The 24882-nt window shown below is 42.6% G+C and overlaps 1 protein-coding gene across 1 annotated transcript in view; it reads left to right on the top strand.

The window, feature by feature from the left end:
- Positions 1-14647, top strand: part of ptar1 (protein prenyltransferase alpha subunit repeat containing 1) — a 40442-nt gene extending 25795 nt beyond the window's left edge. Inside the window, exon 7 of the mRNA XM_052020203.1 lies at positions 7906-14647. Coding sequence (XP_051876163.1) covers positions 7906-8245 — 340 coding nt within the window. The 3' untranslated portion in view covers positions 8246-14647. The remainder of the gene's footprint in view (positions 1-7905) is intronic.
- Positions 14648-24882: the final 10235 nt, after the last annotated feature.

The following is a 24882-nucleotide window of genomic DNA, read 5'->3' as shown; positions in this document are numbered from 1 at the left end:
TATTCTCCCTACATTCCCATTGGCTGTTGCTCAGATTCTACTACCCACCTACATACTAGTGATAATTTACAGTGGCCAGTTAACCAACAAACCCACACATTTTTGGGATATGGGACATAGAACAGTACAGCACAGGAACGGGCTCTTCAGTCCACGATGTTGTGCGGAACTAATTAAGCTAATGACACCTAATCCCTTCTGCCTGCACATGGTCCATATCCCTCCATTCTCTGCATATTCATGTGCCTCTTAAACACCTGTGGGAGGAAAACTGGGGCACGCAGTAGTGGGGAGAATGTGTGCAAACTCCACACAGATGCTCCTTTTCTAAAGGGGAGCATATTCTCTTTGGGGTCCTGATTGAAATTTATCCCTCACTTGGCATCGCAAACATTAATTTACCTGCTGTGGCACCGAGGTGCAGCAGGTAGTGTTGCTGCCTCGGAGCGCCAGCAATGTAGACTCATGCTGCCCTCTGCTGCCTATGTGGAGTCTCATGTTCTCCCTGTGTGAGGTTCCTCCCACACCCAAAGATGTGCTGGCTGCTATGTGAATTGGTTACTATAAATTACCGAGTGTGGATGATGGGTATGAATGATCAAGGATTGATGGAAATGAGATAAAATCGGTTACAGGAAATAAGTTGGGGATGAGATTGCTCTGAGAGCCGGCATAGGTTCGATGGGCCAAATGACTTCCTTCGTTATGAGGAAATAGTCGTATAAGCACGGAAACAAGTCTTTGGCCTAACTCACCCATGCCGACCAAGATGTCTATCCGAGCCAGGCCCATATCCCTCAATCTTTCCTATCCATGTACCTGTCTAGATGTCTTAAACATTATACCTGCACCCACCTCTACAGCTTCCTCTGGTAGCTTGTTCTATATACCCAGCAGCCTCTATGTGAAAAAGTTCCCCCTGGGTCCCTTTTAAATCTTTCCCCTCTCACCTTAAACCTATGTCCTCTAAGTTTAGACTGTGACCATCCTCTTTATCTACTCCCCTCATGATTTTATAAACCTCCATAAGGTCACCTCTCAGCTTCCTTCGCTCCGGGGATAAAAGTCCAAGCCTATCCAGTCTCTCCCTATAACTTAAGCCCTCCAGTCCCAGTAACATCCTCGTGAACTCAGTGTTATTGTCTGTGGGAGTTTGTGCAAATTGGCTGCTGCAATTCCTGCAATGTAACAGTGACCACACTTCAAAGTCATGGGACATCCCGAGGCCATGAAAGGAACAATACAAGTGCAAATGAAACTCTTTTGTTACTGGAGGCTTGCTTCACAGACCCAGCCAGAGATGTAGTTTTGTGTAATGCCACTAGATGGTGATATAGCATCACTGGTTACCTTCAGCCTGTGTTGGTGATGGAATTGTTGGTTATAGGATCATTTGGCATGGAAACAGGCCCTTTGGCTCACTGTTCCCATGCTGGCCATCATTTCTACCTGTATTAGTCCTATTTTCCAGCATTTGGCACATAGCGTTCTATGCCACGGTGTTTCAAGTACTCGTCTAAATAGTGAAGTATTGTGAGAGTACTTACCTCCACTACCCCCTCAGGCAGTGTGACCCAGATTTCTACCACCCTTGGGTGAAAAATAATTCAAGTTCCCATTAAATCTCCTACTCCTTGATCCCTTGCTTTAAACTTTTGCCCCAGTTATAGGCACCTCTGCTAAAGGGAAAAGTTTCTTACTATCTTTCATCTGTGTGCTCCTAATAATTTTGGATACCCTCCTCTGCTCCTGGGGAAACAAACCCAGTCTCTGCTTGGCTGAAATGCTCCATCTCAGGTATGTGCTGTTGAATCACCAATGCACGGTCCCCAGTGCAGTCACATCCTTCCTTTAGTGTGGTGACCAGAAATGCATGCAGTCCTCCAGCTGTGGCCTGACTAATGTTTCATAAAGTTGTACCAAGACCTCCTTACTTTCGTATTCTATGTCTCGGCTAATAAGAGCAAATATCCCGTACACCACCTTGTCTACCCATGCCTTCAGGAATCCTTGGACATGTACACCAAAGTCCTTCTGTTTCTCTGTATTTTCTAGGGTCATAGAGTTATACAACATGGAAACAGGCCCTTTGTGGCAACTTGTCCATACCGACCAAGATGCCTACCTGAAGTAGTCCCATTTGCCTACGTTTGGCCCATAAACCTCTAAACCTTTCCTATCCATATACCTGTCTAAGTATCTTTTAAATGTAATTGTACCCATCTCTACCACTTCCCCTGGCAGTTCGTTCCATATACCCACCACCCTCTGCATGGGGAAAAACTTGCCACTTAGGTCCCAGTTAAATCTTTCCCCTCTCACTGTAAACCTATGCACTTTAATTTTAGATACCTCCACCCTGGGAAAAAGACTGTGACCATCCACCTTATCTATACCATCATGATTTTCTAAACCTCTATAAAGTCACCACTCAGCTTCCTCTGCTCCGGGGAATACGGCCCCAGCCTGTCAAGTTTCTCCTTCTATCTTCAGCCCCTTGAGTCCTGGCAATACCCTTGTGAATCTTCTCTGCACCCTTTCCAATTTAAGGACATCCTGCCTATACCTGGGCAACCAGAGCTGCCACAGTACTCCAAGTGTGGTCTCACCAATGTCTTGTACAGCTGTAACATTGCATCCCAACTCTTGTCCTCAATGCTCTGACTAACATGCCAAACACCTTCGCTGCCCTGTCTACCTGTGTCGCCACTTCCAGGGAACTGCGTACCTGTATCCCTGGGTGTCTCTGTTCTACCACACTCTCCAGGGCCCTGCCAGTTACTGTCTAAATCCTGCCCTGGTTTAACTTCCCAAAATGCAACACTTCACCCTTATCCAAGTTAAATCCAATCTGCCATTCCTTGTCCTACTTTTCCAGTTTTTGGAGATCCTGTTGTTATCTTGGAAAACCTTTTTTATTCATTACACCACTAATTTTGGTCTGGCCATTTTGTATGTCCTGTGTTTATTAGTCCTTTCAAGTGCATCATCTCTCAATTTTTCAGGATTAAATTCCACTTGCTATTTCCCTGTCCACCTTACCAACTTGCCAATATTGTTCTGCAGCCAAAAACTGCAGCCTCAATATCATTAACGTCTCTAATTTTTGTGTCATTTGCAAACTTACTAATCATACTTTCTACATTCACACCCAAGCTGTTAATGTGTGTAACAAAGTGGCTGCACAAGTTGATAGGATGGTAAAGAAGGCGTATGGCATGCTTGCCTTTAATAGTCGAGGCACTGAGTTCAAGAGTCAGGAAGTTATGTTGTAGCCTTATAAAACTCTGCTTAGGCTGCATCTGGAGTATTGTATTCAAATCTAGTTGCCCCATCATAGGAAGGATGTGGAGGCTTTGGAGAGGGTGCAGAAGAGGTTTACCAGGATGCTGCCTGGATTAGAGGGCACATGCTACCAGGAGAGGTTGGACAAACTTGGGTTGTCTTCTCTGGAGCAGCAGAGGCTGAGAGAAGACCTGATAGAAGTTTATAAAACTTTAAGAGCCATAAATAGAGTAGACAGCCAGTATCTTTTTCCCAGGATAAAAAGGGATCTTTGGGTCCAGGTCTATGGTTCATGGAAAGTGGCTGCGCAAGTGGATAAGATGGTAAAGAAGGTGTATATAATGCTTGCCTTCGTTGGTAGGGATGTTGAGTATAAGAGTAATGAAGTTGTGCCGTATCTGTATAAAACTTTGGTCAGACCACACTTGAGTATTGTGAAAAACACAATGATGCTGGAGGAACTCAGCAGGCCAGGCAGCATCCGTGGAGAAAAGCAGGCGGTCAACATTTCAGGTCAGGACCCTTCTTCAGGACTGAAGATAGGAAAAGGGAAAGCCCAATGTATAGGAGGGAAAAGCAGAGCAGTGACAGGTGGACAAGAGGGGAGGTGGGGTGGGCACAAAGTGGTGATAGGTAGATGCAGGTAAGAGATAGTGATAGGCAGGTGTGGGAGAGGAGGGGAGAGCAGATCCACCGGGGCATGGGTCAAAGGTAAGGAGAGAAAGGAAAATAAGGGTAGGAAAAAAAGAGGCTAGGAAAGAGGCAGTTCTGGTGTACAGTTCTGGTCGCCCCATTATAGAAAGGATGTGGGGACTGTGGAAAGGGTGCAGAAGAGGTTTACTAGGATGCTGCCTGGATTAGAGGGTATAAGCTATAAGGAAAGGTTGGACAAATTTGGGTTGTTCTCCCTAGAGTGTTGGAGGTTGAGGAGAGACCTGATGGAGGTTTTTAAAATTGAGAGGCATAAAAAGGGTAGACAGTCAGAATCTTTTCCCCAGGTTAGAAATGTCAAACACCAGAGGACGTGCTTTTAAGTTTAGAGGCGATGTGAGGGGTGTTTTTTTTAAGCAGAGAGTAGTAGGTGCCTGGAATGGGTTACCAGGGGTAGTAGTAGAATCGGGCAGTTTGGTGGAGTTTGAGGCTTTTGGTAGACGCATGAACATGAAGGAAGTGGAGGGATGTGGATGATGCACGGGAGGAGGACATTTAATATAAATTGGTATCAAGATTGGCACAACATCTTGGGCCGAATGGCCTGTTCAGTGCTGTACTGTTCTATGCAATGTCGAATGCTAGAGGGCATCCATTTAGAGGGAGGTCAAAGGAGATGTGCGGGACAAGTTTTTTTTACACAGCAGTGGGTGCCTGGAATGCTCTTCCAGGGTGGCAGTGGAGGCAGATGTGATAAAGTGTTTAAAATACTGTTCTATCTAAACAGCAAGGCTCCCAGCACTTGTCCCTGCGTTACACCATTAGTCACAAGCTTCCAATTGCAGCAGCAGCCCTCAACAGTCACCCTCTGCCTCCTGTCAATTTTGGATCCAAATTGCCCTGGATCCCATGGACTAACCTGTTTGGTTCAGGTGGGACTTTAAGGGTCTTACTGATCCAAGAAGACCACATAAACTGCACTACCTTCATCGACAAATTTAGTCACCATCTCAAAATTCAACAAATTAGTTGGATGGAATCTCCCCTTAAAATTAATATTCAAGAGTCATACTGTATAAGTGCAGGTAATGCCAACCCAAGATCCTGCTCCCTTCAGAAGACCTACAGGATCAGCACCCACTGCAAAGCAGCCATGCATAGAGTATATCCTGTGGAGTATAGCGTAAACTCTTGTAGCTGGAGCCAGAGGAAGTTTCTGAACTGAATTACTGGATGAACCAGTAATTCTGGCTGGCAGACATTGAAATGCATCTTGTTTTATATGGGTGACACGTGTTGCCCTGATTAGCACTAATTTTCAGTAGAATAGTGCCAGTTCCTTTTGGACAGTTTCTTCAGTCCCAAAAAGAATCAAATATTCTCAAGACACAATACTGTGGCTGCTGTAGATGTTAAAATGCCAGAAATACTCGGTGCACCAGTCAGTATCTGTGGGGAGAGAAACAGCTAATGTTTTGGCTTAATGGCCCTTCCTCAGAACTACTGGATGTTAGGGATGGAATGGTTCACAAAGTACAGAATCTCCAGTAAAACAGAGGAAAGGACGAGGGAAGCTCAGTGGCCAAAGCACCTCCTCAGAGTCTGATTGTAGGTTCAAGACTCTGTCCAAGATTTGGGTACAAGATTCCCGACCATTGCTCTGGTGCTGTACCTAGGGAGTGTTGCGCAATTGGACGCCGTCATTTTTGGGAGACGCCAAGCAGACCCTCTGCCAATCCCTTCAGGAGGATGGAGAAGATCCCTTGGCAATATCTGAGAGAAGAGCAACAAAGTTGTTGTTAATATTCAATCAAAATGACTAAAACTAGATTATCTGGTTGTCATCACATTGTGGGATCCTGTTGTGCCCAAATTTCATCTCCCACGTAACAAAGGTAGCCACACTTCATGAATAGTACACAAAGCTGTGGGGAGATTTGGGACATGCTGGAAGATGGAAATCATTTTTTGTCTAGAGTACGATGCAATTAAATGAAATTTATTTATGGTTGGGATTGGTCCATTAGAATTCTTTCTGACAACTAAGGAGATTAAACTTTAAAACACTTGCATCGCAGCTGGAGGCCATTTGGCCCATTGTGTTTATACCAGACAAAAAAGGTTGATTTTTTTTTGCCTACTTCCACTTGGCCCATGGGCCTGATGTTCAGAACACACTAAGTGCTCATGCATGTAATCTTGAAATGTGATGAGGTATTCTGCTCCTACACTTTCGGGCAGTAAGTTCCAGACCTCTGCCATCCTTTGAGTGAAAGGTTTCCCCTTCTCCCCCCCCCACCCCTCTACCAATTACCTTTGAGCCCCATTCTCTGGATTTGAGCCATCTAAAGCAGATCCTTCATGATCACCCTGTCCAGCCTCTTGTAATTGAATGAAATAGTGACTAGCACTCCCCTTGGTATCCACTGCTCCAGTGAAATGAAGCCCAGCCTCACTACAATTCTCTGGTCCTGGCACCATCCTTGTGAATCATCTCTGGTGCCATCACATCCTTCCTGTATTGTACAGTCTTCCAGCTCGAACCTAACCAGTGCTTTACATAGTTCCAGTATGACCTCACTGCTTTTGTATTCTGGCTGGCAGCAAAGTTGAATGTTGTTCATCTGCAATTGTCCCTGAACTGAATTGGTTCGCTCGGCCACTTCAGAGGGCAGTTAAGAGTTGCCTGTGTTGCTTTGGTCTGTCAGTTGTCAGTGTGCACCACTGATTCCTTTCCCCGAAAGAAGTTATTGAAACTATGGGATTGTCCATTCGCTATCAATATTACTGATGCCATTCCAAACTATTTAATTGTTGGATTTAACTTGGCGTACCTAGCTGCTGTGAGATAGAAGCTTGTTTGTCTAGGCTTCTGGTTACTAGTGTTTCCATATGCTGCCTTAACTACCTTAATAGCTGCTCTGCTGTCTTAGAGTCATACAGCACAGAAATAGGCTGTCCATGCCGACCAAGATCTAATCTAGTCCCATTTTCCCACATATAGCCCATATCCCTCTAAACCTTTTCTATCTATGTACTTGTCCAAGTGTCTTTTAAATGTTGTAATGTACCTGCCCCAACCATTTTCTCTGGCGGCTCATTCCATATACTGACCACCCTTGGGTTCTTATTAAATCTCTCTCCTCTCTCCTTAAACCTATGCCCTCTAGTTATGGCAACTGCTCTGCCCACGATGGCAAGAAACTGCAGGGAGTTGTGGACACAGCTCAGCACATTACGGATATCAGCCTCCCCTCCATGGACTCTGTCTACACTACCCACTGCTGTGGTAAAGCAACCAACATAATCAAAGACCCCACCCACCCTGGACATTCTTTCTTCTTTCCCCCCCCTCCCATCGGGCAGAAGATACAAAAGCCTGAAAGCACATACCACCAGGTTCAAGGACAGCTTCTATCCTGCTGTTGTAAAACTATTGAATGGTCCACTAGTATGATAAGATGGACTCCTGACCACACAATCTCACTCATTATGGCTTTGGACCTTATTGTCTGCCTGCTCTGCATTTTCTCTGTAATTGTAACACTTTATTCTGCATTCTGTTATTGTTTTCCCTTGTATCACCTCAATGCACTGTTGTAATGAAATGATCTGTATGGATGACATGCAAAACGAAGTTTTTCACTGTACCTCAGTACATGTGACGATAATAAGCCAATTTACTGGGGGGGGGGGGGTACAGAGAAAGACTATCTATGCCCCTCATGATTTTATACACCTGTGCTCCAATGAATACATTTCTAGCTTGCTCAACCCCTCTCTATAACTCAGTCCTTCAAGCCCTAGCAACATCCTTGTAAATCTTTTCTGCCCTCTTTCCAGCTTAATGGCATCTTTCATATAGCAGGGTGACCAAAACAGCCATGCATCCCAGCTCCCTGTTTATCCATACTGCTCCAACTCCTAGCTGCCGGGAATTCAGCCCTGCTTCCATTTCCTCTCTTGCAGGAGGTGCGTGTTTTACCTTTGGCACTGCTGGAACAGAGATCACCTCCAGGTCTCGGCCGACCCCTCTAACAGGAGCGAGGTGACGATGAACAGCTTGCAACTGGCCGCTGCCTCCAGTTACTCGCCTCACTGCATGGACGTTGACAGGGCAGCAGACTCATCTAAGCAAAGCTACACGCAGGAGACCAAACGCTTGAAACGTGGCCCCTCGCTGGATTTGCACAGCCTTCTGGAGGAGCACCGCTTTGTTGATGCAATCCTTGCAGGCTGTACTAACTCAGAGCAAGCCAGGTTTGCCACTGCTTACAGGAAATGGTTAGACACGGTAGTATGTCAGTAGCAGCTGGAGAATACTCAGCCATATTACAGTTAGTCTTAAATCCAGCTCCCCAACACAGTTTTCTGTTTTGACCGCCGATGTTGCATGGCGCTTTTTGTAAGTTTAATCTTCAGTACTGTGAGAGTCCCATTTTAAAATGGGGTTGAACTGAAACTGACCCTAAAAACAACTACATTTGTGGAGGCTTCATGTAGAGATACGATTTGCAAACTAATATTACAGACACCATCTGACTTTTAAATTTCAGTGTTAGAGGGACACAGTTTTGGAGATGAAAAATATACACTTGTACATTATCCATTTTATTTCTCTAAGCAAGTTGTCCACTAATGGATTTTTTGTTTTGTAAATACATTTGTAACTGGATGAACTCTCCACTTTTCCTCCTTTGCTTACCCTCACGGAAATTAGACCTAGTAAGGTTTCATCCTCTCCCTGCTGGCAAACTAAATTAGCACTGTCGTTGTTGTTCACTTATTCTAAACTGTTCTTCAGAATGAAGACTAGCTGCAGTTCAGTTGGCACTCAGACAGATTACACAAGTTGCCATGCAAGATTTGATTGCAAAGCCTGAACCCACTTTGCCTTGTGACTAGGTAACGTGATGCTCAAGCGCTACAAGTGTGCGCAGACATCTGCAAAGTCACTCGTTACCTCCCTTTTGTCATTGGCAATTCCTGCCCTCATCCCCTTTAAGCCAACCCAGTTATGACTTTCCTTAATTAAAGTCAATTTGTGATTTGTCTGTTGTTTGGCACGGCATGCTTGCTTCCCTGGAACACGATAGACTGCGACCTGTAATGGTGCAAGCATTGCATCCTATTGCAGTTGGTATGCAAGTCTCTAGTTTTACATTGTATTCTCCCTTGAGAGGGCAATTTTTTGGTCACGAGGCTGATGGAACTGACTTTATTTAACGTGAGACTTGTTGGAAGGGGAGGGTCTTTTTAAACAAAAAATTATTGAATGAGGGGATGCAATTGCACTAAGCTGTGGACTTAATGCCTGTCTGTTTTAATGCAAGGCCAATTCTGAGCTGTGAAACAAAATAAGATTTGAGCTCGTTCTATGTTCCAGAGGAGAATGTTTAACCAGCTTAAATCATGTTTACGAATGGATAAATGATAACAGGTAACGGTGTTATCTGATCCCTTTAACCATCCCTCTGTCCATTCCCCAAATAAAATCTTAATACATGACTCAAAAATAATGCAACACAGCTGGAGATCAGTGGGTGTATTTTGCCTGAGCCAATTTGTAGAAGGTACTCCAGGGCTTTTTGGAAAATTTAGATTTGAATCTGCTTTCACCACCCTCCCAGGCAGCACATTCAGGATTACAGCGACAGTCTCTGTCCTTTTTAAAAAGATAAACTTGCTGAATCTCCCCTCTGGTTCTTTTTGGTGCGATTTGAACAACAATATTTGCATGATTAATCCAGAACGAGCTAGTTGCCATCTGGGATGTCGTGCTGGTTGGTTGAATTCAGTGAAGTGTTTTGTTTGACATATGAATTTAAAAACAAACACAGCTTTCTCCTAAAGAGAACTTTAAAAGGAACTTGAATTTTTGATACCTTGGAAAGGTGGAATTGTTTTTAACCATATCAATATTAGTTTGTGCAATTCTGCATAGACACTGTTATGTTCAGAGGGAGAGCTGTTGCACACATCTTGTCTATAAGACACAGGATTAAAAAGAATTGTCCTGTTTTGGCTTATCACACAATGTAGTATCTTGGAATGACCTGTAGGGCTGAAGAGCGCGATGCAGTTTGTTTCATTCCCCCTCTAATTCCCCTGCTTCTTATTCCCACACGTGCCCACAAACTCCTCTTTTGATTCTTTTTGCCATTTAACTACACTAAGGAGTAATTTGTAGTGTCAAATAAACTTAATCAGCATGTGTCTGGGAAGAAACCAAAGCACCTCGGGGGAAACCCACACAGTTGCAGAGTGAATATGCAGACTCCTCAAACACGGCATCCAAAGTCAGGATTGAACTGGGGTAACTGAAGCTGTGAGGCAGTGGAAAATAACTGATGTGTGTTGAACTTTGCGCTGAAGTTTTACCCTTTCAGATCTTTCTCCATGTCCTTGGTGATGAGAACCTAATTGTAAAATATTTACTTCAAGTCAAAAGTAATTTTAGTTGGAACAAACAAGTTTCTCAGGTGTTGTGAAATTTACCCAATGACTTTTGTTTGGTTTACTTTGCCATACATTGTAATACAGTAATCAAGAGCAAAACAGAATTAGGTTTGTAAAACACTTATGTTCTTGTGCTGCAGGTAAATAATTCTCATCTTGTTGCTGAGCATCTTCATCCAGGTACATCTGGGTTGAAGGGTAAACCCAACAAGAACAAGATGATTGTGCTGAAATGAATGTGTTGGCTAAATTAGGAAGGTCCAAAAAAAAATTGGAAACAAGTTTGACAAGTGACCTCTTGAATAAGTCCTCTCCCTTGTCCACTTTCCCACTCAATCCCTTTGTTCTTGGATCTCCCGAAGTGGTCAAATAATAGACCTCAGCCTTGAATATATCCAATGGCTAAACAGCCACTGCCTGCTAAGCAGACAATTCCGCAAGATTTCCTACCCTCTGCATTAAGAAATTTTTCCTTTTCTCAGTTGTGTATGCCTGACCCCCTTGCAGTCGGTCCCTTTCACAATGAGATCATGTCTCATTCTTCCAAACATTTGGTAAACGTAGGCCAACATTGCTCAATCTCTCCATGTCCCTCCTCCCAGGAATCAAGAGACGTTCTTTCATTCTTTTAAACTCTAGTGAGTATAGGCCTGGTCAGCTTGAAATCTCCTCATAGGATAAAGCCCTCATCCCAGGATTTGATCTGGTAAACCTTTGTTGCACTCTGTCCGTTGCAAGTATGTTCTTTCTTCAGTCAGGAGACCAGACTAACTCAGATTGGGAGCAACACATAAAAATCTGGAGGAACTCAGCTGGTCAGATAGCACCTATGGAGGGAAATGGACAGTCAACGTTTTGGGTTGAGACCCTTCATCTGGTCTTCATCTATTCAGTCCAGATGAAGGGGCTCAACCCAAAACAATGACTGTCCATTTCCCTCCACAGATGCTGCCTGATCCACTGAGTTCCTTCAGCTTTGTGTGTTGCTCCAGATTCCAGTGCCTGCAGTCTTCCACATCTTGGATTGGGTTTCAACAGGTTTGATGTGATGCGCTCTGCTAATAGGAAGTGCTGGCAAAATAGCAGATGCAAGTGCTAATGCTACACAATATGTCAATAACAGTCCATAAGATGCAAAACTTAAGTTTACACCCACTGTATAATTTCTTTTGTAAAGTATACTTAGCCTATGTGATTGTGTTGCCATCCATTTAAGGTAATTACAAATGGAAACAACACTGTTTATAGCAAACTATTCTTGCCCAAAACACACATTTTTCAATCCATTCATGGTATGTGAAAATTATCTTTAATTCCCCCTCTTAAGAGAGCTTTTTTTTTCTAGAACCCCTGCTATCCGTGAAGTGACATGTTCCTACAGTATGATAAAATTGAATGGCTTGCTTAAACCATGTTGGGGGGCAGTTCAGAGTTGACCCCATTTCCGTGGGCCTGGCATCCTCAGCTGTGCACACACTCAACATAGAATGTAATTGCAGCTGCCTGTTGAACTCCCATTCTGAAGTTGGCTTCCATTGAAGCCAATAGAATCAAACTTCTGAAATAGCCTTGATGAGCAGGTTCTCTTCGGTGTGAGTGAGAATGAATTTCAACCCTACAAAGTCCAGACTGAGCGAGCAGATTTCCTTCCCTAAAGAGCAGTGGTGAACTGGTTGTTTTGAACAAGAATCTGGTACTCGTGTAGTCTCCATTACTGATACTAGCTTCTCTTGGCTTCCAGATTGATGCATTAAACCAAATTTAAATTCTCCAGCTGCTGTGATGGCATTTGAATGCATCTCTGTGAATCATTGGGCCAGGTCTTTGGTTGGGGGGGGGTGGTGGCTACAGAATTCTACATGGGCCGTCTCTTATTAATGCTCTCGTGATCCACAGGAGCATCTCTGAGTTGGTTTTAAAATCACACTTCCATTTGACTGTAAACTTCTGTTTAAAAATGGCAGCAAGTCTCCTCTATGATTTCCCAAGACATTGAAATCTTTTTATTTGTACTGTTCTTAAAGAAGTAATATCGAGTGAAACCTCACTAGAACTGTAAAGGAATTAGAAATGAATTGATGTTGGCAGCTCTGTCAATATGCCATGCATAACACATCTACACTGAGCATTATTGATGGAGAAAGGTGAGCCAGTTGCTATGACTGTTAGAAAGGTAGTAGTTCTATTTCCATTGGAATTTATTTTACTGAGCTTTTTTTTCCCCTCTAGTGTTAGTTAGATTGAAAGAATCACGCTAGAAGTTACTCGGGGAGAGAACTTGATCTTTGGTTGCTGATGCTAATTGCATCAGGAGGCTACGTTGGTCAGGTGATCTGGATATTAAATTTCGTGGCCTTTGTTGGAGCCAAATGTGTAGAGTAGATACTGTTCTCCATCTAGTCCTGGCACCAAAAAGCCAAGCTTTTTTTTTTCTCTCACCACCTTGTTTTACGAGTCTAATCATGCTGTGTATCAGTGCACGGGTTTTTACTTAGTTTTATTTATTTTTCTAATTTGAACTCACTCTTAAAGTTTTGACTGATCCTATAAACCACAGGAGCATTGCAGCTGCCCGTTTAGAAAAGGCTTGCTCTATGGCGAAAGTGTGCTCATCTACACAACCTGCTCTACGCTGTGCTGTCCAAAGGTGTGGCTGCTGGTGGGGGGAGGAGAGGAACAGTTGAGCCTAGTTTGAGTCCTTGTGGGGAGTGAAGCAGGAGAAAATCAGTGCATCAGGCTCCTGGAACTGATGGCCTTTATTAACTCCAGGATGGAGATGCTCAGCAGACCCAGCGGTATCTGCAGTGAGGCTAATGATCCTTAATCAGAATGAGTGATTGCAATTTGTAGAAGCAGGGTAGAGGGTTAGTAGAAAAGTTCTGCCATTGATTTGCCAAGCTTTGAGAGGGGTTAGAAGGGAAGAGTGATTACATGACTGACAAGAGGTGAAGGTGGAAGTGGGTGGTTATGGGTCGGGAAGAGATGTAAAGGATAACAGCTGGAACAGTAGCAAAAGTGGGCAGAGAAACTTCCCACTGGTCAAAGGGTCAAGAACCAGGAGACATTGACAAAAGGGGCAAAAGTGGACAAGGATAATCTTCATCCAGTGAGTGGTAAGATCTGGAAAGCACTGCTGGGGTGGTTGTGGAGACAGTTCCACTGCAGTGTGCGGAAGAGAGCTGGATGTGCATCTGGAAGGAAAGAATTTGCACGGCTATGGGGGTGTGGATGAGGAACGAGCTGGTCTTGCATCGAGCCAGTACTGACTCGCTGGACTGAATGACCTCCTTTGGTGCTGTAACCATTCTGAGATTCAAAGAGACTTTTAAGAGGCCCCTGGAACCTGGAAGGGTGTAAGGTGCCTAATTTATTTAGTTTACTGTCTTGGTATAATATTTTGGCCATTTGACAGCAATGATGTCATTGATGTAAACAGCGTGAAGGCCATGGTATAGTAGATTGGCATGCGTAAGCAACAAAGGACATGGTTTGAACCTTGTCCACGTGTAAATCTGTTGTCATTGTGAAGGCCTCTTTGATACAGGTTGGAGCCACAATAAACATCTGATTTTTGAAATGGTGGTGAAGTGCCTGTTGGGGGTTTGGCCAGTTAAATCCTGGTTAACCAATGGAAAGATGGAGAATGATGTCATTTGGGGGAACCAAAAATAAAGGTTCCCCCCACTCCCAGTGTTATAGGGGTTCGCTAATCTAGCTTTGTTCACCCCACTCCCCACATGCTGTCGCTAAATAACAAGAATTTTTGATAGTTTTTCATTCTGAAGCACAAATTGAATTCTTAAAGTAAATTTTTGGCAAATGAATCAGCTATTGTTAGAGAAAGGGGTTCCCGTAATAGTTATTAGCAGTTGCCAGCAAGAAGCTCTTTGTGAATGTAACCAGCCTCCCTCTGTTTGATTAACATTGTACGTAGCATTGCACCAGTACCGGAAAGGTAGGAAGTTCTGGAGAGAGAAGCCTTTGAACACTAGAATCCTATGCAAGAGTTCCTTGCAGTTATCTTTGTCAGTGCCATTGAGTGGCACAAATGCTATAGTGCTGCTCTGTCCAAATTGGTATTGTTATATAATAGTGGCATTGGTTATTTATTGTTAGACATGTTTTATACCTATACACAAATTTAAGAACCACATTTAGAAACTGTAGTAGTTATTAAGCTGGATTGTAAATTAACTTTCTATTTATTCTGTAGTGGAGATTCTTTTAATAAAAATATTCACTCTACAATTTACTGCCTTGTAAGTAATGGCTTTGTTGCAATGATGGGAGTGCTTTAATATGTATTCTGCTAAAAGCTTTTGAGATGGTTTTCTCCAACCTAATTGTATCTGACTATTATAGAACTGTAGCCTGCTGCATTAATAGATTATTGATCCTGCTTGTAGCAGGTGTAATTACATTTTGTTGGTCATGCTAAAACCATAAAACTGCTTGTGGTGTGTAATCATCTCATATTTCAACCCTGGCCATCTGTTTTATTTTCTGCAGATTTGTCAACAGTCTGCCAATTTATTACAGTTCCTCATCTAAGCTTAGTCCCATGACCATCTCGTGAAGGCTTCAACAGAGGTTCTTTGATGCAGAGCCTTGCCAATGGAGTTGCCTGTGTTGCACTCCTGAGATAGTACAGGTGTTTCCCTGAAGGACTGAAATTCAGAAATTGCTCTACAACAGGGCAGCTGCAAGTCATTGTCACACATATCAACACAAGCAGCCAGTTGAACAACAAGCTGCCAGAGAAAGTGGTAGATAGAGGTGGGCATAATTAAAATGCTTGAAACATTTGGATGGTACATGGATAGGAAAGCGTTTAGAGAATATGGGGCAAACACAGGCAGATGGGACTAGCTAAGAAAGGCACTTTGGTCCGCATGGACAAGTTGGAAAGAAGGGCCTGTTTCTGTGCTGTATGACTTGCAATTAGAGGTGTTTTTGGATTTCCATCCACCCATCTGGCTGACAACATTCAATATAACACCATTACTAAATGTGTGGCTTTCTAATTAAAATAAGCATGAGAGTTAGAAGATTTGGGCCTGCAAAGGATAGAATATTCTCTTCACAAATTGTTGAGCAGATCTGATGGGATTATTTGTAATAGTAAAAACAGAAAATGTTGGAAACAGTCAGCAGGTCAGGCAGCATCTGTGGAAAGGGAGACATTTATTGTTTCAGATTGAAGACCCCACACTAAAACTGGGAAAGCAAGGAAGCAAGCTTTTAACAGCAGCAAACAGTCTACTGGAGGAACTCACGGGTCAAGCAGCATCCATGGCAGGAAAGGAATTGTCAACATGTCAGATCCTGATGCAGGGTTTCAACCCGAAATGTCGATAACTCCTTTCCTCCCACAGATGCTTCAACCCACTGAGTTCTTCCAGGAGATTGTTTGTTGCTCCAGATTCCAGCATCTGCAGTCTCTGTCAAGTAAGCTTTCAATATTATGTTACACAGGAGTGTGGAAGGGATGGAATGAAAAAAGGGGGAATATCTTTAATGGATGAAGTGAGGGTTTCCATGGGAATGAATAGCAGATTGATTGATAACTCAATAGGTTGATGAGGGGAGAGAGATCTTGAACAAAGGAACACAAAAGCAATGAAATGAGGGCAGTTAGCGTCTGTGTTTGGTTTCTCCACTGTAGAGCAGACCATATTGGTAACTGGTTTGTTATTATCACGTGTACTGAGATACAGTGAAAAGCTTTTTGTTTGCATGCTATCCAGACAGATCATCAAGGTGGTACAAATGGAAAGCAATAACAGACTACAAAACATTGTGCATACCAAATGCAGTACGCATGATTGGAAGACCATAAGATATAGGAGCAGAATCAGGCCATTCAGCCCATCAAGTCTGCTCTGCCATTCAATCATAACTGATTTTTTTTTCTTCAACCCCATTCTCTGGCTTTCTCCCCATAACCCACATCAATCAAGAACCTATCAGTTTCTGCCTTAAATACACCAAATGACATGGCCTTGACAGCCCTCTGACAACGAATTCCACAAATTCACCACCCTCTAGCTGAAGGAATTTCTCCTCATCTCAATTCTAACAGGATGTCCATTTATTCTGGATCCAACTCTCCTACTAATGGAAACATCCTCTCTACATTCACTCTATCCAGACCTTTCAGTATTCGGTAGGTTTCAATGAGATCCACCCCTTCCCCACCCCCATCCTTCTGAACTCCATCAAGTAAATGCTCCTCATACGTTAAACTTTTCATTCCTAGGATCATTCTTGTGAACCTCCTCTGGACCCTCTCCAGTGCCAGCACATCTTTCCTTAGATACAGGGTCCAAAATAGTGCAAGTGAATCACTGCTTCACCCAGAGGGAATCTTTGGGTCCCTGGATGAGGTGCTTCAGATCCTGCAGTAGCATAGGAAAGTGCTGTGAGAATGCAAGTGGTTGGTGGGGATTGAAGAGCTGACCAGGGAATTGCTCTGGAAGTCATACCTTTGCAATGCTGAATGGGGAAATTCCTTTAGAAGGTTGTAGAAAATACGAAGGATGATCCATTGAATGCAGAGATTAGTAGGCTGGAAAGTAAGACTGGGGGAGTTCTATCCTTGCTCCGTCCAGGAGAGGGGGTATGGGCAGAGGTGCAGGAAATAGTGGTCATGGGGTCAAGGGCTCTGTCATTTGTGGTAGAAGGAAGCCATGGTGCAGGAAGGTGGAAAGGCATATTAATGGAGAAGATATGATGGAGATGCAGGAATTGGGGAAAATGGAATGGAGTCATTACCAGAGGCCAAGTGGGAGGAAATATAGTCAAGATAGCTGCGGACTTGTAATGGATATTGGCTGCCAAGCAACCCCTAGGATGGCAACAGATATCCAAGAAGGGAAGAGTCAAAGTAGGCCATGTAAAAGTAAGAGCGGGGTGAAAATCGGCAGCAAAAGTAATGAAACTTCAGTTCTCTGTGAGTGAAGGAGGCAGCACTATGCAGTTGTCCATAAACATGAAAGAGTTGCAGAGGGTCCATTTTAAAACTGAAACAAGTACTATTCCTACATATCCAACAAAAAGACAGGTGTACCTTGGGTCCACTCAAGTTTCCATAGCTATCCCTTTGATCCGGAGAAAGTGTTGAAGTAGTTCAATGTGCAAACAAGTTCAAGCAGTTGAATGAGTATATTGGTGGAGGTGAAGTGGGGTTGCTCATTAGTTAAACTCCTAATGAAATGTTCAGGCAAACCACATTTAAAATTACTTTTAACACCCTTTTTTGACATCTATTTTTGTGTGAATGGGCAATAGATACTTGGATAAGCCTTGGGTCTGTCAGGATCTGTGTAAAGAGGGTTAATGTTTTGGAGAGAGCTAATCTTCAGAACTATGGAAATTTTGCACAATAGAAACAAGTCATTTCTCCCTTCTGCCCCATGCTGATGTTTAAACTCTACTGGAACCTCCTCTCAATTATTGGTACGTCCTCCTATTCCTTTCTGCTTTATTTCCAAATTCTACTTAAATGGATCAATACTATAAGTAATCCACATGGAAAGTCGTTTTAAGCATAGAGTCATACAGCATAAAAGCAGGCCTTTTAGCCCACTGAGTCCATGCAATCTATTGAGCACCATTTACGCTAATCCTACAGAAATCGCATTTTGTTCTCCCACCCAGACTCTACCCTTCACCTACACACTAGGGGCAATTTACAGTGTTCAACTAGCCTACCGATCTGTGCATTTCTGGTATGTGGGAGGAAACTGGAGCACCTGGAGGAAACCCACGTGGTCACAGGGAGAATGTGCAAACTCCACACAGATCGCATCGGAGGTCAGAATGGAATCCAGGTCGCTGGAGCTGTGAGGCTACTAACTGTGCTGCTGAGCATATTCAATGGATGATAAGGTTTTGATTTGTGCCCATAATTGAATTGCTTCTCCTGGAGTGCAGCATTTTTTTTTTCTGGTTTAATTAAGTCTTCTCCCGAGCTCATTGAATGAAATGATCGTGGAACTATATATTATGATTAAAAAGTTGTCTCTGGTCACAAGCACTGAATGCATGCACGTGAAGTGGCTGGGAGTTGCATCGAACACATTTGGTTCTTTTAACTTCAACAGCGAGTTCTACCAGCAGCTGAATCTTCTGCTTGTTTAACTCTGGCCAAAGACCAATTTCTCTGCTGTAGAGTTGTACTTAACTGCCTCTCTTATCTGAACTAAATCAAAATTAAATGATTTGTTCATGAAAATCAAAAAAAAATTGCAGATGCTGGAAGCTTGAAATAAAAACAGTAAACACCAGAAGCATTCAGCATGTCAGGTATCATCTGGAAAAGGGAATGGAGTTAATATTTTGGGTCAAAGACCTTTTGTCGGAACATGACCTGGAACATTAACTCTTTCTCTTTCCATGAGGAACTTACTAGAATGAGTGGTGGATGATGTAGCAGTTCATTGTAGTTAAGTAATGAAACTGAACATTGAAGATATTTTGTAGTAGAGATCAAGGGATGCATTAGTATCTCACGGATTACAGGAAAGAAAGGAAGAGATGAAAAAATCCTGAAAATATGAAACCAGCTTTCAAATCAGTACAAGAGTATTCACCATCTCTGCAAGGCTCCCATAAATCAACAGTTCTATGTACTTCAGAAAAGGATTCAGTTGTATAGGATGCAAGGCCCACCTGTGTGAGTGATCTGATGAAGGTGACAATGCATTAAACTTTTTTTTGACATGCTTGGACTTGAAAGGTATGCGCACTGAGGATTGCTTGGAAGTTAAAAAATCAATTGTTTTTGATGCCTAGTGTTGGATAAATCAACCCAATCCTAGGGATCAGTCTGTGGGAATATCTTATGCCTTTCAAGGAAACTATTATGATCACTTTGAGGTCAAAGATTAACTGGGACTGCCATGTATTTAATGTAGGACATTTTCTTGGAGTCCACTAATTGCTCCTTTAAGTGGTCCTCAAGCTCCATAACCTGAGGCACCCCCTTCCTGGTTTAAGCTGAAAGATGAGTGAATGAAGCAGAGAATCGTAATAAAGCATTCCCGATACATAATATGTGGTCCCATTTGAATGTTCTTCGAGGTGGCAGAGTGAATCAGATTATATCAAAACAAAAGCTACAAATGAGTAACTGGGGTAATTACCCAAAATACATGATAGATCATTATACAGCTTTCAGTGAAAATATAATTGCCTATAAAAATCATTATGAAAAACAAATTTGCAATATGGTATTGCTTTCTGTTGCTGCTCTTTCTCTGTTGGTTCATACACTGACACAGATTGGTTAAAATAAAAGGTAAGATGGGTATTACAGGAGATATTTCCGCTGGTATGGGTGTCCAAAACCAGAGGTGATTAATACAAGATGATCATGAATAAAAACAGTGGAGAATTTGAGAGCAACTTCTTACGTACTTGGAATGTAGACTTGCCACACCAAGGAATGATGGTGGTAAATATTATGGAGCGAGATGGAGTAATAGAGTGACGTAGTGGTAGGCCAGGGTGAAGTAAAATGCAGTAAAACTGATAATCTACTATCCAGCTATTTGAAAATCCCAGCAGTTCAGGGTCTGGGTAACATTTGCTGTTCTCCCTTCCAACTCACCAGGGCCCCTGTTCCTGCGCTTCCCTTAAATTTAATGGGTTCACTAGAAAATTTAATATAATGCTGTGTAACATTTTAAAAAAGAAGTGAACCAACAATATGTTACGATATTATTAGCAATAACCATAAGACTGTAAAATATAGGAGCAGAATAAGGCCATTTGACCCATCGAGTCTGCTCCACTTTTCAATCATGGCTGATTTTTTTTTTCCAACCCCATTTTCCTGCCTCTCCCTGTAACCCTTAGCCTCTTTATCAATCAAGAACCTATCAATCTCTGCCGTAAATATACCCAATGACTTGGATTCCACAGCCCTCAATGGCAACGAATTCCACAGATTCGCCACCCTCTGGCTGAAGAAATTCCTCCTCCTCTCAATTCTGAAAGGACGTCCCTTTATTCTAAGGCTGTGCCCTTGGATCCTAGACTCTCCTACTAATGAAAACATCCCCTCCACATCCACTTGATCCAGGCTTTTCAGTATTCGGTAGGTTTCAATGAAACCATGCCCCCCCCCCCACCGCCAAAAATCCTTCTGAACTCCATTGAGTACAGGCCCAAAGCCATCAAACACACCTCGTATATTAACATCTAATAATCTAGACAATATGCTAATCTGACATCACAAATCCTGAGTGTGCTGGATTATTGGAGTTTTACTGTAGTGGGAGGAGGATCGTGAGAGGACAGAAAGCCTTTTGAGCCTGCTCTGTCTTTCAGTAGGATTGTGATTGATTTTATCTTGACTCTGCCTCCTTAGTCTATCTCTGGATCTCTTGATCATAGAATGATAGAGTCATACAGCATAGAAACAGACCCTTTGGCCCAACTCATCCATGCTGACCAAGATGCCCATCTAAACTAATTCCATTTGCCTGCATTTGGCTCATATCGCTCTAAACCTTTCCTATCCATGTACCTCTCCAAATGTCTTTTAAATGTTGTAACTGTACCCACTCCTACCACATCAACCTCGCCATTGTGCTGAATGGCCTGTTTTTTTGCTTTAATTTCAAAATGTTTGTTCAGAGAGGCTGATTTTCCCTTGGAATAATTTATTATTAGATAAGGAGGAACCTAATGCTGTCAGGACAATTATTTCTTTAGCAGGTGAAGTCAGTCCAGTTCCTCTAGCATCTGTATATTCTCAGTCAAAATCTCTGCTGGTATTCATTTTTTGGGGGGTTGGGGGTGAGAGGGAAGTGGGCATTGCAGGCAAGGCCAACATTCCTTACCCCTGAATAGAGTAATTTACTGGGCCACTTCAAAGGCGGCAACCACATTGGTGTGAGGTCTGGAGTCACATTTGGGCCAGATGAGGATAGCAGATTTCTTTCTCTAAAGAACATCAGTGAACCAGTTGGGGTTTTACAATAATCCAGCAGTTTCATGGTTATCACCACTGAGAATAGAGGCTGTTTCTTAAATTCTGGATTATTAACAATAATTTAAACTACACAAGTGTGGTGGGATTCGAACTCCAGGCTTTGGACTTTTAGTCCAGTAGTTTAACCACTGTGCCACTACCATATTTCCAATCTAAAGGTCTCTGTATAAGAGCAGAAACAATAGATGTTGTGACAGATCCATGTTTACCTAAAACTTACTGCACAGAAATAGACCATTCAGCCCAATGTGTGCTATGCAGATGTTAATAATCCATGCATTCCCTTTCTTTTCACCCTAATAGGATCTACTTCTATTCCTTTCTCCACTGTGTTTATCCAGCTTCCCCTTAATCATATCTCTGCTGTCCTCAACCACTCCTAGTGGGAGTGAATTCCACATTCTCACCACTCCCCTGATAAAGTGTTTTCTCCTGAATTCCTTACTGTATTTGTGATTCCTGGATTTGGAGCCTGCCTCATTTATCAGGAGAATTATGCCTGTATTACAGAGTTTATAAATTGGAGAACAGACTTGTAGCAGAATATCTGAGATTTTGACATTGATTAATTGGGCACCGCTTAGGATTCTGCTGTGTGTAAAATAGCTGGATGACCAGATGTGTTTGGATTTATAGATTAACCCGTACAAATTCTTTAGCTCAGTCTGGTTGCCGGATTTTGCTATGAAGCAGGCTTCTTACTATCTCAATCCCAATTAATGCAGTGGCAATCTGCCACAGTTTGAATACACTGTACTTTGATGTCCATCTGCAGTTTAACCAAATGCTTTATTAACACAGTCATCATTTGCAAAACGAATTGGTAGCAGTTGATAGTACCTCTGTGGACTGCAGATTGAACTGGCAAGGGTTTAGTTACATATCCAGGAAAAATATGTTTTTTGATATAAATAATATATGGCTTGCATTTATGTAGTGCATTTTTGTACCAGGATGCTTCAGAAGTGCACTAGCAGTTAAAATCTGACACTCCATTGCATAAAGAGACATTAGTACATATGACCAAAAGCTTGGTCAAATATGTAGGCCTTAAAGGAGAAGAGATGGAGAGAACAGTGTGAGCCCTGGCACTGAAGGCATGACATCTAGGTAAATAGAAAGTATATTATTGTTAAGATAAGAAACCTATTCCCTCATCAGTGTCATATAGCATGGAAACAGGCCATTCAGGCCAGAGCGTCCATGCCAACCATCAAACACACGCTTACACTAATGCTGTTTTATTCTTCCCCAAGTTCACAACAACTCCCTCAAGATTCTACCTTTCACCTACACAGTGGGGCCAATTTACAGAAGCAAATTAACCTACTAACTCACATGCCTTTAGGATGTGGGAAGAAACTGGAACATCCAGGAGAAACCCACACGGTCACAGGGAGGACATGCAAACTCCACATAGACAGCACCAGAGGTCAGGATCGAACTGGGGTCTTGGGAGCCATGAGGCAGCGGCTCAACAAGCTGAGCCACTGTACCTTTGTAAGCCCTGTTTTGTTTGCATGAGTTATGCACGCAATTTTTACTTGCATTAGTTAGCATTTTTAAGATCATAATAGAATATTAAAATTAAAACTACAAGCAGTAAGATAGATAGCAAGAGAGCTCAAGACACGGGTTTCAGAAAATACTGAGAATTGACACGGGCACAATTAATGTTTTGTCTCAGAAGAAAATAATTTTGAGCTTTGCAAATTTAAAATAAAAGAGAGAGGGGCACACATCACGGGCTGCAAAGCAATTCCATTCCTGTAAAGGTTAAAATTAACATATTGCAGTAACCTGACCAACTGACATTACTTTGGCGTCTCTGCAGCAATAATTCTCTCTGGGACCCATGAAGTGCTTTCTCCTCTATGTCCCTGACGTCAGGCCATGTTGTAGTGCTCATAGGTTGGGAAGCTGCAGCTGTTGCAGATCAGGGAGTCGTTGCTTGGTGTAAACAGACACTAACCGGGGAGATGGAAAACAGTTCCACAACTGTAGTCGAGCGACTGCTTCATTGAACAGGAACAGCACGGAGAAATGAAGACACATTGCAGTTTGCAGCTACCCTCAAATCTTGCAGGTTCTTACTGATAGCATGATTGTACTGTAACAAACATTCATCCAGTTATTTCCCAGCTCTGTTTCCCCCTCCCCCCCCCCACCCCTATAACCAGAATATGTAGAATGCATTACCACATGGAGTAGCTGAAGTGAACAGAAATAGATGCATTTTAGGTGAAGTTAGATAAATAGGTAAAGATAGGTTAGATAAAGGAGAAGGGAAATGAGGAAGGGAGTGGGAGGACACTCGTACACACCGGCACAGACCATTGAAATGAATGTGCTTGAAATTCTTTGCATGAAAGAAAATAACACTGCAAACCAAAGCACGGCAGTCCATTAGTGTAAAATAAATGATTTATTAGGATCGGCAACATTACTCACTGAACAAACCCTGAGGGCACTATAACTGAGGTGGTAATCTTGATGCACTTTGTCCAGATGATAAATATTCAGTCTGCCTTTTAAGATCTTTATGCCCACTCTCCTTCACGTGCAGAGGGAATTCAGTGGTTGTAAAATCACTCAGACCGTGGGTGGCGCAATAAAAATAGAAGTCTTTTTTTCTTCTTTTCCTCTCTTGTTCCATGGAAACAAAATCTCTTTTCCTTGCCTCCCCCCACCCCTGCGTACCGACAGGATTTCTGAAATCTGCAGATAACTCAGCTTTATCCCAGAGGAAATATCTCAGAGACCTTAGAACTTGCCCTCCCCACCAACCTGAGGAGGGGGATGGGAGGAGAGGGAGACATAAGCACCTTTGGAAGTTTAATGAAAGCACATATCTGATTGTGGCCCAAAAATGCAGTTCCTCGCTGACAATTCCATCATCACGGAGCATTGCAAAGTTACCACCTTAGCATCAGGGATATTGAAGAGTTGAAAATTTATTTGGGAAGGGTCTTAAGGCATCAGCATTAATCAGCACGAAGTAAAAAGCTTTTATGTTCTTATGTGAACTGTGACCAAATGTAAACTTAATCAAAGCTCTGCAGCTTGTGCCCTAGTTTGCACCAAGCCCTGTTCACTCATCACTCCTGCAGTTGCTGACCCCCACTAATTCTCTTGTGAAGCAGTACCTTTATTTTCAGCATCCCCATCCTTGTTTTTCAATCCCTCCATGCTCTTTTTATCTCTGTCATCTTCAGCACTACAAACTAATTTTGGCTTCCAGCATCAGGTTGTGTTTGATTAAAGTTGACTTCATTAAAGCTGCTATATAAATAGAAGCGGTTGTTGCTAATGAAGCACAAATATACATGTTCTTACAATATAGGCCACTCTACCCCTCTTGTATATGCTTACTCTCAGAGTAATTCCATTCCCTCACTTATTCTCTTGTAATATATTCTCTCTTAATATATTCTCTCTCATAAGCCCATCAGCTCCCCTCAGTTTTTCTACCACCCATCTACACT

This window comes from Pristis pectinata, chromosome 7, assembly GCF_009764475.1.
Source record: "Pristis pectinata isolate sPriPec2 chromosome 7, sPriPec2.1.pri, whole genome shotgun sequence".
NCBI classification, from domain to species: domain Eukaryota; kingdom Metazoa; phylum Chordata; class Chondrichthyes; order Rhinopristiformes; family Pristidae; genus Pristis; species Pristis pectinata.
Note: the sequence above shows the minus strand (reverse complement) of the source record. Positions and strands in the feature narration are given on the sequence as shown.